The 16,858-nt window shown below is 48.3% G+C and overlaps 1 protein-coding gene across 2 annotated transcripts in view; it reads right to left on the bottom strand.

Moving 5' to 3' along the window:
• CSMD2 (CUB and Sushi multiple domains 2) overlaps positions 1 to 16,858 on the bottom strand; it is a 658,464-nt gene that overhangs the window by 152,052 nt on the left and 489,554 nt on the right. For both annotated transcript variants that reach the window (XM_082362533.1, XM_082362534.1), the window contains exons 27-29: positions 15,078 to 15,269; positions 10,199 to 10,337; positions 6,262 to 6,449 (exon numbers count right to left, since the gene is read on the bottom strand). In XM_082362533.1, the coding sequence (XP_082218659.1) occupies positions 6,262 to 6,449; positions 10,199 to 10,337; positions 15,078 to 15,269 (519 nt within the window). The remainder of the gene's footprint in view (positions 1 to 6,261; positions 6,450 to 10,198; positions 10,338 to 15,077; positions 15,270 to 16,858) is intronic.

Here is a 16,858-nt window from a genome sequence, read left to right as displayed (position 1 = left end):
AGATAAGGCCCATTTCCAAACACCATAACAGCAAAATACTGAAAATAACAACCCAGACAGTAAGGAACTTGTTAAAAAGGTTGGATTAAAGCCATCCACTGAAATATAAGCAACCTTTGAAAAGAATAGCAAACGTCTTTGGCTACTAATATGGAAAGATGCCCAAGATCTATTGCTGGGCAAAACCCAAAACAAAGCAAAAAAAAAAAAAAAAGCCAACCCATGTTACAGATTAGTATATATGGTGTGATCCCCATTCATATAGAACAGGGATCTGCAAACTACAGTCCACTGACTCACTGCCTGTTTTTGTAAATAAAGTGTTACTGGAACACAACCATACCCGTGTGTTTACGTATCATCCATGGCTGTTTTAGCATTACAACAGCAGAATTGAAGCCAACACAGACCATCTGGTCTGCTAAGCCCAAAATATTTACTCTCTGGCCCTTTACAGAAAAAGTTTGCCAACCTCTGGTACAGAATGTACGTTATTTATATGTATATAAAACATCTGGAATGAGATAACAAACCATTAATACTGGTACTTCAGGGGATGGTAGTATGGGGAGATGTTAAGTTTTTAGAGCACATCTTATATGCTTCTGTATTATTTGAATTTTTCCAACAAACATGTGTTACTTTGAAATAAGCATAAATGAAGAGATCTTGAGTTTAGAAAGACAGAACATGGGAGAGCTGGGTGGTGGGAGTAGTCATGGCAGGGGCAGATGTGGAAAGCCGGTGTGAATTCCTAGGCCTACAGTGTTACTTCCAAGGGCTTGAAAGAGAAAATAGGTACTTTTTAGTACCTTTCAGTAAAAGTTGACTCATCTTGGCCTTTCCTGAGTTATTTCAGATTCTCTAACACTTGCTTTGAATTCTTCATCCCTCTGTCTGAAACCCTCCCCACTCTTGCTCTTACACAGGGGGCTTCTTCTCAACCTTTAGGTCTCTGTTCACGTGTTACCTGCTTGGCGAGGCCTTCGCCATTCTGAAGTGGGCTCCCCATTGCTCTTAGGATAGGTTGTTCTTTCCTAACTTATGCTTCTCGCTTCTTGTTCGTCTCCTTATTTACTGTCTGTTTCCCTCACTCACCTTTACACTCCCCTCGGGTGGGGACCCTGACACTTCTGTTCACCGCTGTGTCCTCTGCATCCAGCACAGGGCATGGCATGAAGTAGGAGCTTAATAAGCATTTGCTGAATGAAGGAATGGTTACTAGACACGTGTATGGATGTCCTAGCCTGTCCCTCCCTCCCCAAGACGAGGCTACCACACCTGCTGCAAGGTAAGAATAAAGGTCCCTCCCACCCATCCTATTGGTTTCTCTGGCCTGAAAAAAGACACTAAACCTCCCTGGGACTCATTTTTAATAACTGTGTTCAAAAGACAGGATCCTCCTCCTTCCCTTTGCATCCTTCTAGCAGAGGGTAAAACTACCCAGGAGGCTGCATTCAGATGAGAAGTGTGCCAGAGCATGGTGTAATAGAAATCCACAGTTGACATGACTGCATTCAGAATCATCTCTTAGAAGGCCCGCCCAGAGAAGACTAACCCAGCACAGCCACCTTCCAGGAGCAACGGAACAGAGACATCTACAAATCCACCCCACCCACCCATCTTTACTTTATAATCAGGTGGGCTTCCAATATCCCATTTGTAGTAGAAATGCCTGTCAGCCTAGGATGTGAACTCCATGGAGGCCGGGACTTTGTTTTGTTCCCTGCTCTGTTCTTAGCCCCTATAACAGTGTCTGGCACATAGTAGGTGCTCAATAAATATTATTGAGTGAACAAATGAATCAAAATGCCTGATCTGCCTTTGCCCCTTATGCAAAAGTTTAATCCACCACCTAATCCACCTAATGACACCACTCAGTGGATACCTGACTTAAGCTTGTCAATCTGATGGTCCTTTGGGATTTGGAGTTGGGCTACAAACTGGGAAGTGATTCAAAGCCAAGGCAGTCCTACTGTCCTAGGGGAATGGAGAAGCAATGAAAATTGACCTGCAGAGAAAGGTGAATGTAGCATGTACTCAGAAAGGAGCAGGGAGGAGACGGAGTGGCCCTGGAGATGGAGGAGGGTGATTTCAACCTCCGATTTTCCCATCCTGATTGTAATCCCCTTGGGAGGTCATGCTTCCTGTCCTTGGGCTCTTGTATTCTAAAAATGTATTCTCTTTTGGTGTTAAGTGAGAGTGAGTGTTTATCATCTGTATTGTTAAAATACAGAATGCTCTTTAGCTTAAATCAGTTTGGCTGTTAGTCATTTTCTTATAATAAAGTCTTCTTTTTGTCTCAAGTTGGTTTAAGTGTTTCTGTTATTCACATTTTTTAATAATAAATTACTCCTTTTTCTGCTTAAGTTGGTCTGAGTTTCTTGATATGAACTAAATGATTCCTCACTAAGATGGGGTGAAACTGTTTCTGCTTCCCCCTTGGGAAGCTGGTGGGAAATGGGGAAAGGCTCCTGGTCTGTTCACCTTGGGTCAAAGGAGGAGTTGACCCGGGTCAGAGAGTGGTTTTCACTGGGCTAAGCCCAGCTGAGTGTGGCAACACCTCTCCAAGTGGGTCCTCAAACACCTCCCAGAGCAGAACCCTTGAAGCCCCAGCTCCTAGGAGACCCAGATCCTCAGCATTAGTGGAGCCCTGGATCTCTCTGCCTTTGGACAGAAGATGGCTTCTAGATAGAGGAGGTCAATTCTTCTTTTCCTAAGAATACACACCTGCCTCAGTGTGCAAGTCCTCCATGGGCTGCCATCTCAATCCAGGGTGTTCTATGGGCTCGCATGGAGTAGAGTGTCTAAATTCTTTGCCATGGATTGGAGAAGTATACAGGACACTCATACACACACATCACGAATATTCATATATTTCCCCCCCCCCCCCACATATATATATATATATATATATATATATATATATATATATATATATATATATATATATATAAATCCCACCCTTCCATATATAGGTGTACAAAACATCATATTCATACTTTATATCTTCAATAAACAGAAAAGAAAATGTACTTCATTCTACTGGGCTAGCCCCATGAAGAGAGGTTTTCCCTTCCAAACAAGGGCAGAACAAATGAAATATCCATCACCCAGGAGAAAAAGGCAATGGAATGGAAGAAGTTGGATCAAAGTATGTGACAACTACCTACTGGCATGGGGCACGGTGCTAGGTGCTGTGCCTATTGACCAGCCCTCACAACAACGCCTTCAACATGGTGTCACCGTCCCTCTTTGACAGACAAGGAAGTGATGTCAGAGAAGTTAAGTAACTTGTTTAAGGCCATATAGGTGATAAGTGATGGCAGTTTCCCCTATACAGATGTTGAACATGGGGGAATATCATCTAGTTCTTGGGATCCAGTAGCAGAGTAGACCCATTCCAGGAATCCAGGGATCCTGGGATATGGAGAAGGAGACCATGGGGTAAGACAGGGTGTCCCTGGGCTCCATCAAATGGGCTACCTGACCAGAGGCTAGGGACATAGTAGAGGGATCACCCATGTTAGGAGGTGTGTCATCTGAGAAGGAAGGAAGGAGGGCAGCTCCAGTTCTCACCAGGTATCTCCCACCCCAAGCAGACACATTTATTTGGCACTTGTACCACAGATCCTCATAAGGTGGTAGAGGGTGCATGGGTACTTGTGCCTCCCCCCTCCCCTCTCCCCAGTAATTGGCCTCCTTCAGCGGCTTGCCTGGTTCAGATGGCAGCCTGGAAGGCTTTATTCTCTGGAGCTGTGTGTTGGATCTGAGGACCCCTCTAGATAAGGTCTTGGGCCAACAGCTGAACGTGGAAGGGGCTTCTTTGGGAAAGAGGACCTAGAAGTATGGCTCTAGCACATGGATTCATGGAGAAGACTTGGGGGAGAGGTGGCCACAGCCAGTTTGCCAGGAACAAGGTGGCCAGGGAGGAAGCTGAGGGAGTTTCTGTCCAGTGGCCCCTGTAACCAGGGATGACGAAATGCAGTCCTCTTGTAAGAGGCTGGAAGTGGTGACATCTGGGGTAAAATTTTAGAATCTCTGTGATGTAGAAGACCCAGGTGGGACGAGTCAGGTGTGGCTCTGGTCATTGCTAAGGCCTGGCTGGGGTTAAAGGATATCGCTTGTGTTGGCTCCAAGTGCCATGTTTGTGTGACTTCTGGCTGTGCTCAGCCACTTGAGTGTGCATTTAATAAAAGATGCCGTTGTGCAAGGTTTATGCATTGGAAGGATCGGGGGGCAGGAAAATTGAGGGGACTGATGAGAGTGTGATTAAAGAGATGAATAATAATAAAATGATGATGATGATACGGCAGTGGGGATGGTGGTGGGCGGAGCCATGGGGCTCCCAGGCTGAGTCTGAATCATGCCTTCGGTTAGAATTCCACAACTTGTGACTGTGTTTGTTCTGACATCAGCGTGTGGAGATTGAGTACAGGAGGCTTATCGAATGGCAGGTGTCTGGAGGAAGAGAGGATGGCAAAGTATCCACTTCCCAGTCCAGCCCCATGAGAAAAGATGACCACAGGCAAAACATTCTCTAACTTGCACACCAAGCATCTTCTAGAACTGTATCTGACACACAGCAAGCGATGGAGAGTTATGAGGATTTTGGTGAGTTGATGGATGTGAACTGCTCAGGACAGTGTTGGCAGTTGGCAGGCGCTAAGTTAACTACCATTATGATTGGGATTGTTTGTGAGCTCGTGTGAGATATTCCCAGGAGTTGCCACAAATATTTAATTAAGGGACACTTTAAAAGGTTGCTGAGGTCCCACATTATGCAAGTGGGGGACATGAGCCGGGAGCTTCTTCATTTTAACTGGTACTGTGACCCCATTTGTACACACAGGCTGATGAGGCCTGGGTGAACTTGGGTTACAGTAGCAATAATAAAGTCGATCATCTCAACAGGATCTACAGAGTGTTTAGTCCATATCGGGCATTATCCTCACACATTTCATTTATATGTATAAAATATCTTCTGCAATATAACTATTATTACCACCATTTTATAGATGGAGAAATGGGTTCCAAGAGATAATAATTTGCCGAGCTCACAAATCAAGCAAAAAATGGAGCTAGGATTTGGATAACGGGGCCTGGGCTCGTTAGAGAAGAAGAAGAGGTCAAAAAGAGAATAGCAGAGTAGAAGAAAGTGGAGCGCTCGAGAGCCTGGAATACTCCTTCTCCTGCTGCTACCATGTGAACATTACAAAATGTTTGGAAGGTGCCAGAGCCCAGACCAAGGGCTTTAATGCATGGACTCATCAATTATGCTTCTGTGCTGTAGGAATTATTCGACCATTATTTTACAGGTGAAGAGATGGAGTTCCGGAGAGGTTAAATAACTTGCTCAAGGCCACACAGCAAACATGAGCCATGCACCCAGTTGATCTGTCAATACTCTTGACTGGGCAGGGACCAAGACCTGTTTTCGTAAGCAAATTTTAATTAAAACACAGCCATGCCCATTGCTTTCTGTTCAGTCTTTGGCTGCTTTCATGCTACAAGGGCAGTGCTGAGTAACCGAGATAGACTGTGTGGCTCACAAGCCTGAACTATTTACTCTCTGGCCCTTTAAGAAAAAATTTGCCGCCCCCCCCCACCCCCCCCCCCCCACCCCCGGCTCTTGACCCTCACATTGTTCAGCTTGCCTTCATTAATCTAAAAGTGGAATGAGAATAAAAGGATGGGATAGCTGGAGGGATGAGAAAATGTGATCAGGAAGTATCAGAAAGTGTCCAGTCTATTACAAGGAGCTAGAGGATAGCCGAGGAATGGCCTTGGGACAAAGGTCCAGGCACCGTGACCCCAGGAGCTGGACGGGCTGTCCACATGGGTGCTGAAGTTACCCAGGAGGGTGGGACGCTTTGGGGTAGAGAGGACTGAGCCTCATATCAGACCCCGCAGCAAATGCAGGGGCGTGGCAACGAAAATGTCAGCTGATGGCATGGGCTGAGGTTATGAGACTCAGGAAGACCTAGGCATGATCCTCATAGAACAAGGAGCGAAGGGGAGTAGTGACGTGGAAACAGAAATGAGGTGCAAGAGGAACGTGAGGCTCCTTTGCTCCCAGGCCTGGGGCACCAGGGTGTGAGGGACTAAGCCAGAGGGCCACAGAGAGGCAGGGGCTCTGCAGGTGGCAGCGGGCTCCCCGTGATCCCGTCCAGAGCTCTCCTCGCCACACTACACCTTCCCCATCCCTGGCCAGGTGTGGCCAGCCCTGCTCTCGGTCACCTCTGCTCCCAGGGCCCTCACCTGTGTAGTCGATGACGAAGCCGGCGTTGCTCACCGATGCGTCGCTGCGGAAGGCGAGGAAGAGGCTATTGCTGCTGCTCTCGATGCGGCCCGGGAGCTGGGAGCCGTAGAAGCTTCCTATGAGGGGGCTGAGCGAGTCCCGCCCGTCGTAGATATGGAGGAAGTCGTAGCCAGGCTCCAAGTTAAAGCTGGGGAACAAAAACATCCCGCCCCCATCCCACTAAGGTCAAATAAAGACGGCACTGGCCTCGGGTTCGGCCGAAGGACAGGAACTCCATCCCACCAGCGCCCAACCCAAGACCTACTGGTGGGGAGGGGGAGGGTGAAACCCCTGTGACCTCCCAATAGGGAGAGAAGATGGATAAGGCAACCTTGGGCGGAGGAACCAGATTCTAGTATCGGTGTCCAGAAAGCTGGAGTTGAAAACCTATTTTAGCTGGAGCTAAAATATTCTTAAAAATTGAAATATATTTGACATGGCATGTAAATTTGAGGCATACAACATGTTGATTGGATACATTTGTCCATTGTTATGATTGCCATTGTAGCAATAATTAGCACCTCTGACACATCCCATAATTATCGTTTCTTTTTAGTGGTTGGAATAATTAAGATCTAGCCTATTAGCAAGTTTGATGATGATAACACAATATTGTTGTCTATATTTACTACACTGTGCACAGAAGGGAAAATCAGTTACCAGCTCTACACACAGAGTGGTCAGAACCCAGGTCTCTTACCTGCCTCTAATGTCTTTATACTGTCTATGCTGCATCCCCTTTTCTGAGGGGAAAGAGCCACCCCACGAGCTATTCCCAGGCAGGAAGGGGCCTATTCTGATGAAGGACCCTCACTTTTTTCCTTTACCCTGGGGCTGGTTCTTAGCTCTCCTCAGGATCTGCTCTCATCCCACTCCTGGCTCTCACAGGTATGCCTCTTTCTCAGCAATCCTGACCCTAGTCTAGGAAAAAACTCATTTTACAAACTGTCTTAGCTTAGCAGAATGAATATTAGAGTTTTTGAGTGTAATTTACCCTATTGGAATGGTTAGCATGAAAATGATGGAAAATACCGAGGACTGGCAAGAACGTGGAGCCACTGGAACGCTTGTATCCTACTGGTGGGAGTGTAAATTGGTTCAACCACTTGGGAAAACTGTTTTGCAGTATCTACTAGACCTGAACATATGCGTGCCCTATGATGCAGCGGTGCCACTCTTGGGTGTACATCCAACAAAGGCAATGGGTGCCAATCAAGGGTGTAAAGATGGAAACAACAGAAGTAAATGAGTTTGCAGAGAATAGAGTGCTGATGCAAACTGGCTCATAGCCCAACCAAGGGCTAGGATACTCAGACACTCCACTTGGCAGGACTGAGAACAAAATGGCGGTTCTACCCTTTAGCTAAGACATGGCAAGAGATGAGGCCATGAAATATCTAGGACAAAAGGGGTAGGGCTGCAGAGAGACAGGACGGGGATCTGGGAGGACTGGAGGTGGAGCCAGGTGTGCACTGGCCTCCTTCCTACACAGCACCCTCTCACACTGGTGTCACCTGCAGGGTCACCCCACCATTGCTGGGTGGTATGGTCTTCTTGCTCCCATAGTTCAGCTTCTTCATTGACTCTTTCAAAGGGCACCAGGGAAGGGTTTGGGAGTGGGTCAATTTGGGTCACAAATTATGGCTCCATCATTTCCAAAATGCCTTCCATCTGCCCCTGCCTTCCATCAATCACCAGGTTTTATCTGAGCACCCTCAGTATGCTATGCTGGGCACTGTGAGAGGTGCCCAGGATGCAGGGATGTGTCAGACGTCACCCCTTCTTCAGGACGGAGACGGATCTGAAGGAAATGACAGACGTGAAGACAACAAAGTCAAAAGTCTGTACAGGCATGTGGGAACACAGCACCAAGTTTGTGGGGGAGGATGGGAATGAAGTTTGTCTTGGGCATTAAAAGACCCTCAGCAGTTGGACAAGGAGGGAAAAGGAAGTCGCTATGAAGGGAGAAGCAGAAGCAAAGTCACGAAGGCATGAAATAGTTTTGGAGACTGTGAGTAGTTCAGTCTGGCTGAAGCTCAGGGGTTAGATGGGGTGGGGTTAGGACTGGGTGGGGGAACTGAGGGGAGAGGTAGGCAGGGGCCAGCTGGCTTGGAATGAAACTCAAAAGACTGGATCAAAAAAATAGCCCAAAACAAAACAAACAAAAGGTTTGGAACCTTAATTTATAGAGAAGAGGGAGCCATTATAGGATTCAAAAATAAAGGACACGTTTGTTTCTTTGTTTGTTTTTGAATGGAGGTATAATTTATGCACCATGAAATAATCAGCTCTAAAGTAAATCACTCTCAGTTTTGACACATGTATATCAAGATCCAGAAGGTTTCCACCATCCCCCAAATTTCCCAGGTGCCCCTTCCCAATCAATCTTCCCTGCCCCCAGAAGATACCACTGAACTGATTTTTATCACCTCGATTCTTTTTGCTGATCCTAAAATTTCATATTAGTGGAATCATACATTATGTACTCCTGTGTGTCTTCTTTCAGTCAGCGGGAGATTTTGAGATTCATCCACGTGGTTGCATGTGTCAGTAGTTCATTTCTTTTTATTGCTGAGTAGTATATTACCGTACGTTCAAATGGAAAATGAGGTGCATATTTCAGTGTTTTCCAGTGTCAACATCACACTGACAGCTAGCTAAAGACGAGATTGACACAGAAGGCAAAGATAGGGAGGAACCAGTTAGGAGCCTATGGCAGTAATTCAGACAGAAAACAATAAGGGCTTCAACCAAGCCAGCAGCCGGAAGAATGGAGAAGAAGGGAAAAATCTGAGGTTAAGGCAGCAGAGGCTCCATGCCTTGGCCACTAACAGAAGGAGCAGTGAAGGTGGATGATGGGGCCGCTCCCCCATTTTCAGAATAGAGCTCATCTGTGGGGAGAAGCAGGAGGCTTAGTTTTGTATGTGTTGTAATGGAGGAGCCTGCAGGCATCAGACAGGGACCATCCAACAGTTGGCTACGGAGCCTGCAGCCCACAAGAGAGTTTGGGCGGATGGTAGAGGGGAGTCTCCAGTTTACAAGAGGAGAGTGAAGCGTCGGAGTGGATGAGCTTGTCCAGGAAGGAGGTGTGGCAAGAAGACAAGGAATCTGTGACAGAGGCTGGCAAAGGGCAAAGGGCATGAAAAAGAAGCCACAAAGTCCCAGAAGGAGCTGGAGGGCCAGCGGGGAGTAAGTCCACAGAACCAAGGGGAGAAGCAGGGGAAGGATGGAGGGAGTGATGCAAAGGATAAAGCATGGAAAGTGCTATTTGGTTTGGCAGCCAGGAGTGCGTGGGAGTTTCAGAGGAGTTTCCAGTGGAACCGTGGAGGAAGAAACCAGATGTCAGTGATGTGAAAGTGAACAAGAGGCGAGGAAGGAGAGAAAAGCAGAGACAATCCTTTTGAAGAGTTTGCTTTTAAAAGAAACCAAGGAGATCGTGCCGGAGCTTGAAGGGGGAGCAGCTGAGAGACACCTGGGCTGTTCCTACACTGGGGAGGCGGATGGGAGGATCCGGTGCGAGCAGAGGAGGAGAATTCAGCAGGGCAGGGGAGAGAGGACCCAGCAGTGCCCTACTTTCTGCATCTTGGCATCTTAGCATCATCAGAGGTTAAAAAAAAAGAAAGAAAGAAAGAAAGAAAGAAATAGTAATAGCTACTTCATAAATTATCCTAAGGATCAAATAAGACAATAACATGTGTGAAGTCATGGAGCAAGCACAGTGCTGGGCACACAGCAGATGTTCCATAAATGCTGGTTTCTCTCCTTTTCTGGACTCCTTCACCCCCCTGGAATGAAACCCCGCTCACAGCAGACCTATGTATACTCACCCAGAGACCCGGGTTTGCACCCCTCGCTGCTCTGAACCCTCCATCTCCCACCGGGGGGAAAGGTACATACATGTTAAATACCAGGGCGATGACGTAGTCTGGAGAGACGGTCACCTTCCAGTCGCACTCCTTGCCTGGCGGGTAGGGTTCTGGGTAATTTGGTGACAGGATGACTCCCGATGGTCCCGTCAGGTCTCCCCCGCAGGGAGCTGAGGAGAGAGGAAGATGAGGGTGAGACTGTCCCCTTCACCTGGTCACCTTTCAGCGGGTATTGGTAGAGGAGGGACTGAGTCTGATACACCTAAATTAGAACTTGGCTCCAGGGGCCCAGGGGAGGGTGGATTGCAATGGGCATGAGGTTTCACCTTCAAGTGATGGAGATGTTTGGAACAGGATAGCGGAGGTGCTTGTACAACATTGTCAATGTACTAAATGTCACTGAACTGTTCATTTTTCAATGGTTGATTTTATGATATGGGAATTTCACCACGCTGTTATTAAAAAACAAAACCAAAATTCCTGGCTGTGTGACCTTAGGGAATTTACCTAACCTCCCTGGACCTCAGTGTCCTTCCTCTATGGCACAGATAATACCTCTTTCATGGGGTAGTTGTGAAGATTTTAGAGATGTCTGTTAAAGCACTTGGCATACCGTACGTAGTCAATATATAGAGCCATCACTAGGCTTTTAGATATGAAATACACGGGCTCCTTCCAGGGCCTCACATCCTGTCTCTGGGCGAGCTTTGTGGGTATTTACCAGGAGTCCCAGTGCACTTGATGTCAGGAGGAGCGGAAAGCAATCGTGTGTACCTGCCAAGGGTGCCTGGCCTCCTACACTGCTTAGGGCTGCAGATACCTTCCAATTTTCTCAAAGGCCTTTGTCCAGGAGATCATGTGTTCCTCCGTTGTACGGAGATATTACAAAACCCCAATTAGTCCACAGTGGTCCCCCTCCCCTGAGATGACGGGCCTTTCCAGGGGCAGGGAGTGGGGAGGTGGCCAGGGATACAGCAAGCAATTCATCCAGAGCCCTCTGGGGGCACCTCCCAGATCCTGAATCAGGTTCTCCCCCAAATGGCTGGGTTATTGCACCATAGCATGAGGGTCTGATAAAGTAGAGGCTGGGGGTGTATGGGGCCGCTAACATGAAAAGATGGCTAGACTCTAAACATGGCTTGGTCTCAAAACCTCAGGGCAGCACTGGAGGTTGGCGGTACTTTAGGCAAATAGTGAGCCCACAGGAATGGACATGGAGGTGGGAGCCAAGGGTACCTCCAGGACTGAACTTTAGAGTGGCCATTTGCTTGTCCCAGAGTGGAGCTTTATTGCCTCAGTGTAGCTTTTACTCGGGGTGAGGTTAAAGGGCTGGATCAATCCCCAGCAGGGTCTCTTTACAAAACGGTAGGTCTTCAGACCAGGCCATTAAAGCCCTAATGTGGCTGAACACAAAACCTGAGGGGTCATGAGTAGTGTGGGCTTTTTTCGGTGGAAAATATATCTCAAGTCCCAACTTGGGTACCAGAAACACTCAAGTGGACACCTATTAAATGTCAGACACAACGTACAGCATTTTAGATCCATTATCTCATTTCTGCCTCATAACAACTTGCTGAGTTATGGATTCTCCTTCCTGACTCAGAAAGGAGGAAACTGAGGCTCAGAGAGGTTAAGGAACTTGCCCAGAGTCACTCTGAGACTCAGACCCACATCTGTCTGGTCCCAAAGTCCGTCATGTCCCCATTCTTCTGCACTGCCTCGGAATCATTGGCCGCAGTGGGAGTGGAGAGGGCTGTCCGTCCCTGCAAGCTGGCAGGGGAGGGGCTCCAGGCGAACAGATTCTAGGAGCGAGGATGGTCCCTCGAGTCTGGTCTGCCTTGTACCTCACTCCCTTCTTCCCCACCGAACCCTCTCTAGACAAGATGGTTAGATGGATGGGACAGACTAGAGGCCTGCCTGATCAGGATAAAACCTTGGACTTAACAAAGCAAGACCACACAGCGCAGTCCACAGAGAGTGGCCCTACCCAGTCTGGGCTAGAAACACAGTGACGCAGCCAGTGAGAGTAGGAAGCCCAGTCATGGCCGCGGTGCCAGCTACCGGGGCATCTTCCCAACGATGCCTCCATTCGGGCAAGGGCTGCTAGGCACGACCTACCTTTACAGCCCAGGGGTTCCTTCCCTTAAGCTGCCACACGTGGGGTGAATCTGGGTGTTTCCGAACTGCTCCCGTTATTCTTCCGCCAACCCCCAAAGTGCCCTCAGTGTGTTTGGGTTCGTGGCCCCCGCCCTGGCCCAGCTCCCTGCCAGATGGCTCCCCAGTATCGGACAGTCAGGCATCTGCTTCCCACTCAGGACCCCGGCGTGGGCCTCACCGCCCTCTGCCAGTTGTCCTCAAAGCCCTGGCTGGACGCCTGGGCTGCTTCACCCACAGGACAGGTCCCGCTGCTTGGGCGGGGCTGGCTGAGGGGCACAAAGTCCCCCTTCCCCTTCTAGGCCCAGGCGCTGGCCAGGAGGACAACTGAGCTGTAGGAGGCTAAATGAGGCCTTGGTGACATCCCAGTGGCACCCCATCCTTTCAGCGGGTACTCAGGGCTGGGGCTGGGAACAAAGCTGGACCAGAAGCCAGGTCTCCCTTCCAGTCCTGGGCACTGGCGCCCCCTCGCCCCACCGTCAGGCCCTGTCTGCTCCCTACTGAGTTAGAAGGAGAAGGCAGGCTCCATCCTCAGGCCCAGGCTTGACCTTACAAACCACGTTGCCCAGGTTGGAATGGGAACAGGTGATCATTCCAGGAGGCTAAAAAGCGGGCAGGCTGTGCCGACAGGTGCAAGTTGTGAAAAACACCATTGATTTCGACGTTACACAGTCCTGGGTTCCAATTTTGACCTGGCTACCTCCTAGCTGTGAGTTTGTGCAAGACTATCCCACCTCTCTGAGCCTCTGTTATCTAATCTATAAAATAAAAAAAACAGAGAAAGAATAATGACGATAATGGTCTCTAACATACACAACGTTTACTATGAACCAGGCATGGTTCTAAGCACTTTACAGCATTATCTTATTCAATTCTCAAAACAACCCCATGAGGTAGGTACTATCATCTTCCCTGTTTTACAGGGCAGGAAAATGAGGCACAGGGAGATGAAGTGATTTGTCTAAGGCTACACAGTTTGTCATGGTGAAGCGGGACTCGAACCCAGGCAGTTGGAATCCAGAACCCGAGCTCTAAACTTACCGCACGGTGATTTCATTTGTGAATACGTAGGTACAACGTCTAGCCCAGCACCTATCATGGGGATGACGCTCAATAAATGTTTGCTATCTCCCTTTGCTTCCTCCTTATAATGAAGGGGGATGAAGACCAGCCAGACCCGTCCTGGCAGACTGCCAAGGGAGCTGGAAATGAGGGGCTTGTCACTGGGATTTCCAGACTGTTTGAGAGGACAGGCAGATGTTCACTTAGTTGCGAGGAACATTTCCCCACGCCGAGCGCAGAAGAGTGGGTAACGAAAGCTGAATTAACCTCTCTGCTCTGCTGGCTGCACGTTTACTGGGTCAGAGAGTTGAAGCAATTTCCCCAAGGCTACTGAACTAGTAAATGGAAGAGCCAGGCACTAAACCTGGATCTGTCTTCTTCAATATCCTATACTCTCTCAACGTATCACAGCACATAGTCGAGGGCTGAGCTTGCTCTGGAACCCAGGTCTCACCTTCCTGTCTGCAGTACATTCACAGAGATCCAACCACACATACCCATGCGACTCCTCATTGCCACCGAGGGACAGGACTTAGTGTCAACACCAGGCCTCAGAGCATGCCCAGCAAAGGCCAGTCCTCAGACGCCTGGACAGCCCCTCCCCTGAGTCTGTGTGCAAAGAGGTGCACGGCGTCGCTGGGGTGGGCAATGCTGGGGTGCATCTTGGGAAGTCCCCCGAGCCCATCTCCGGGGTGGGAATCAGTGTGGGAGGTAGGAAAATGAAAAGCTTTGCATTCAGACTGATGTGGGTGTGACTCTTGGCTCTGCCATATCCTGGCTCTGTGATTTGAGGCAAGATAGTCAAAGTTGCCTAAGCTTCAGTCTCCTGTACTGTAAAATGAGGGAACAGTACTCATTACAGAGAGCTGCAGGGAAAGTTAAGTGAGGTTTTGTAAGTAAATGTCCAGTTGCACACAGTAAGGACTCCACGACTACTGGTCTCTTCTAACAGCCATCGCTGATACAGCAGAGAACTGCACTCAGTATTTTGCCTGAGGAAAAGAGCCAGGTGGACATGAGCCCCTGGAACGTTTGTTTCCATCACTTTCTCTTTCTTTCTTGTCCTCCTCTCCCTTCAAGTTCCTTCCTCCTCCCAGCCTTAAGGAACTGGGGAGCAGGATCGATTCCTCAGGCACCAACCCTTATGAGCTACATGACCTTGGACACATCACAGAGCCTCCACTGCTTCATCTGGCAAATGGGGAGATTTAAGGACTAAGGACAGATCTGGAGAACCAAAAGCCAGGCAACCAATAATTTCCTTGCCAAGAGGAAGAGCAAAGGTCTTTCCTTTACCTCCAGGTCTGTGGGTGCCCTTCTAGTGCTCCAGGTAATAGAAGGGTCATTTCAGAACCTGAAGACCCTTGCTACCCGAGGTGACCCACAGTCCTCCTTCCAATCTATATGGTCTGGGTCAGGAGAAGAGGGACAGGCACACCTGGCTTAAAAATCTTTGGGACCATTTTGGAGAGTGAAGAATTCATAGTGTGTAGAGTGTGGGTGTGTGAATGCGAGTGAGTGTGTGTATACGTAGACATGCAAAGCAGAATAGACTTTGAGTTTTCTGCAACTTTTAGCTCTTCTGACTCTCCTGGCCAGGCTCAAGATGAAGCTGCCACTTAAGGGGGTAGGAGGTCTGGAGCACACAAGTGATGGGACCAGAGGGGAGGGTTCACACTGCAGCTGCTTTGTACCGATGCACGTTGGCGGGCTGGGCTGCCAGAAGAATCTGTTCTCAATCTTCACACAGCTGATCTCTGCACTTCCCTGCAGCGCATAGCCAGGGTCACACTGGAACACCGTGGAGTCACCGGCTTCCCAACTGTTGCCACTCCGGCTCCCATTCTGGGGGACCCCAGGGTCATTGCAGGATGTTGCTGTGGACACTGGGATAAGAAAACAGAGGAGGAAGTGGGGTTGCCTAGGTGTCTGCCAGACAGTGAGGCTCCTGGCTTACCACCCTCACTGACATCACCACATCCATCACCAGGGCCACTGCTGCAATCTCCATCACCTCCCGCCGGTGTAATCAGCTGCAGCAACAGCGCCACCATCTCCGTTCTCATGCCCATTACTGTCACCACCTCCACCACTACTTGTGACCATCACTTATTCTACTGGTACCCTCACCATCACCATCATCCACCTGTCCTGGGCTACCATACTATGAGTTAAGCATGACTGCACCGCTATGACTGTAGGACTGAGTTCAATTTGGTTTAACGATACAAGCCTTATTACATAGATCAGCTTTGCAATTTTGCAAAATGTAGCTAACATGATCCGTATGAGGGAGTGACAAGGTAATTAAGCATAAACTCCAATATTCAACCAGAAAGGTCTGCAGAGGAGTTTGGGAGTTGGCCTGCCTGAATGTTGAGCAGTGGTTGAGAAGATGCTTGGGGTTACTAAGGTCGGGTGAAGGTCATGTTCTCCCTCGTATGGCAAACAACCAACAACTCACCAGACTGAAACCCGAGAGGATTCTGGTGTTTGTAGCAAGTGACAAAGTAGAGTCCAAAATAAGTATAAGTAGTTGGGATGTATTAAAAATTCTAAAAACTCAGGAATTCGGGAGATGTTTGTAGTCTAATACCAGACAGCATAATACAGAGAAGGTGTTTTAAAAGCAAACATCAAATGAATGATGGAAGGGAGGAATAAATAATAAAAGCACGACTGAGGGAACAAATGGACAAAATGCAGCATGAGAAAACACACCAAAGGAAATGGTACAACAGGAACTCCAGAGAAAAGATTCTGAGGCAGCTGTATCAACCCTGGCTGCCTCCGCGGTCCCCGCCTGTGTCATCATTCACAGGCTGTGGTCGGCAGGCCCCAGGGACAGGAGGTTCTGGAGGACACAGGATCCCTAAGGTTCATTGGCTTGGAGGGTCAGTTTTTCTCAGAAATTCTGGGAAAAATAACTTTTACACTAAGACAAGTGAATTTATTATGGAGTAGAATGTAAGATTCACATTAGTTCTTAAGCAAACCAGGAAGGCGCAAAGAGATTTTATGCTTCCTACATCCCTCAGATCTCCTGGGGATATACATTTACTCTCCTCTGCTATTAGGATGACTTCGGTGGAAAAGCCCAGGGCAACTGCATACACTAATAGCACTAATTATACCATCTAGGATTGCATGGACGAGTCTGGAGTTGGAGTATCTAATACCTTACACCCAGTAACGGCTAAGACAGTATGCAACAAACTGATGTCCACAGCCAAATCTGGCTCTATGCCTGTTCTTACAAATAAAGTTTTATTGGAACACAGGCATGCTCACTTGTTTACATATTGTCTACAGCTGCTTTCGTGCTCTGACAGCAGAGTGGAGTTGTTATGACAGAGATCATGCGGTCCACAAAGCCTGGACTTTCACAGAAAAAATTTACCACCTGTACTTTCACAGAAAAAGCTTACCGACCCCCGGTTTATGGTCCCTTACACTCTCCTCTTTTGAGATCACA

This window comes from Balaenoptera borealis, assembly GCF_965194805.1.
Source record: "Balaenoptera borealis genome assembly, chromosome: 1".
Lineage (NCBI taxonomy): Eukaryota > Metazoa > Chordata > Mammalia > Artiodactyla > Balaenopteridae > Balaenoptera > Balaenoptera borealis.
The sequence above is the reverse complement of the archived record's forward strand: the minus strand, read 5'-3'. Positions and strand labels throughout refer to the sequence as shown.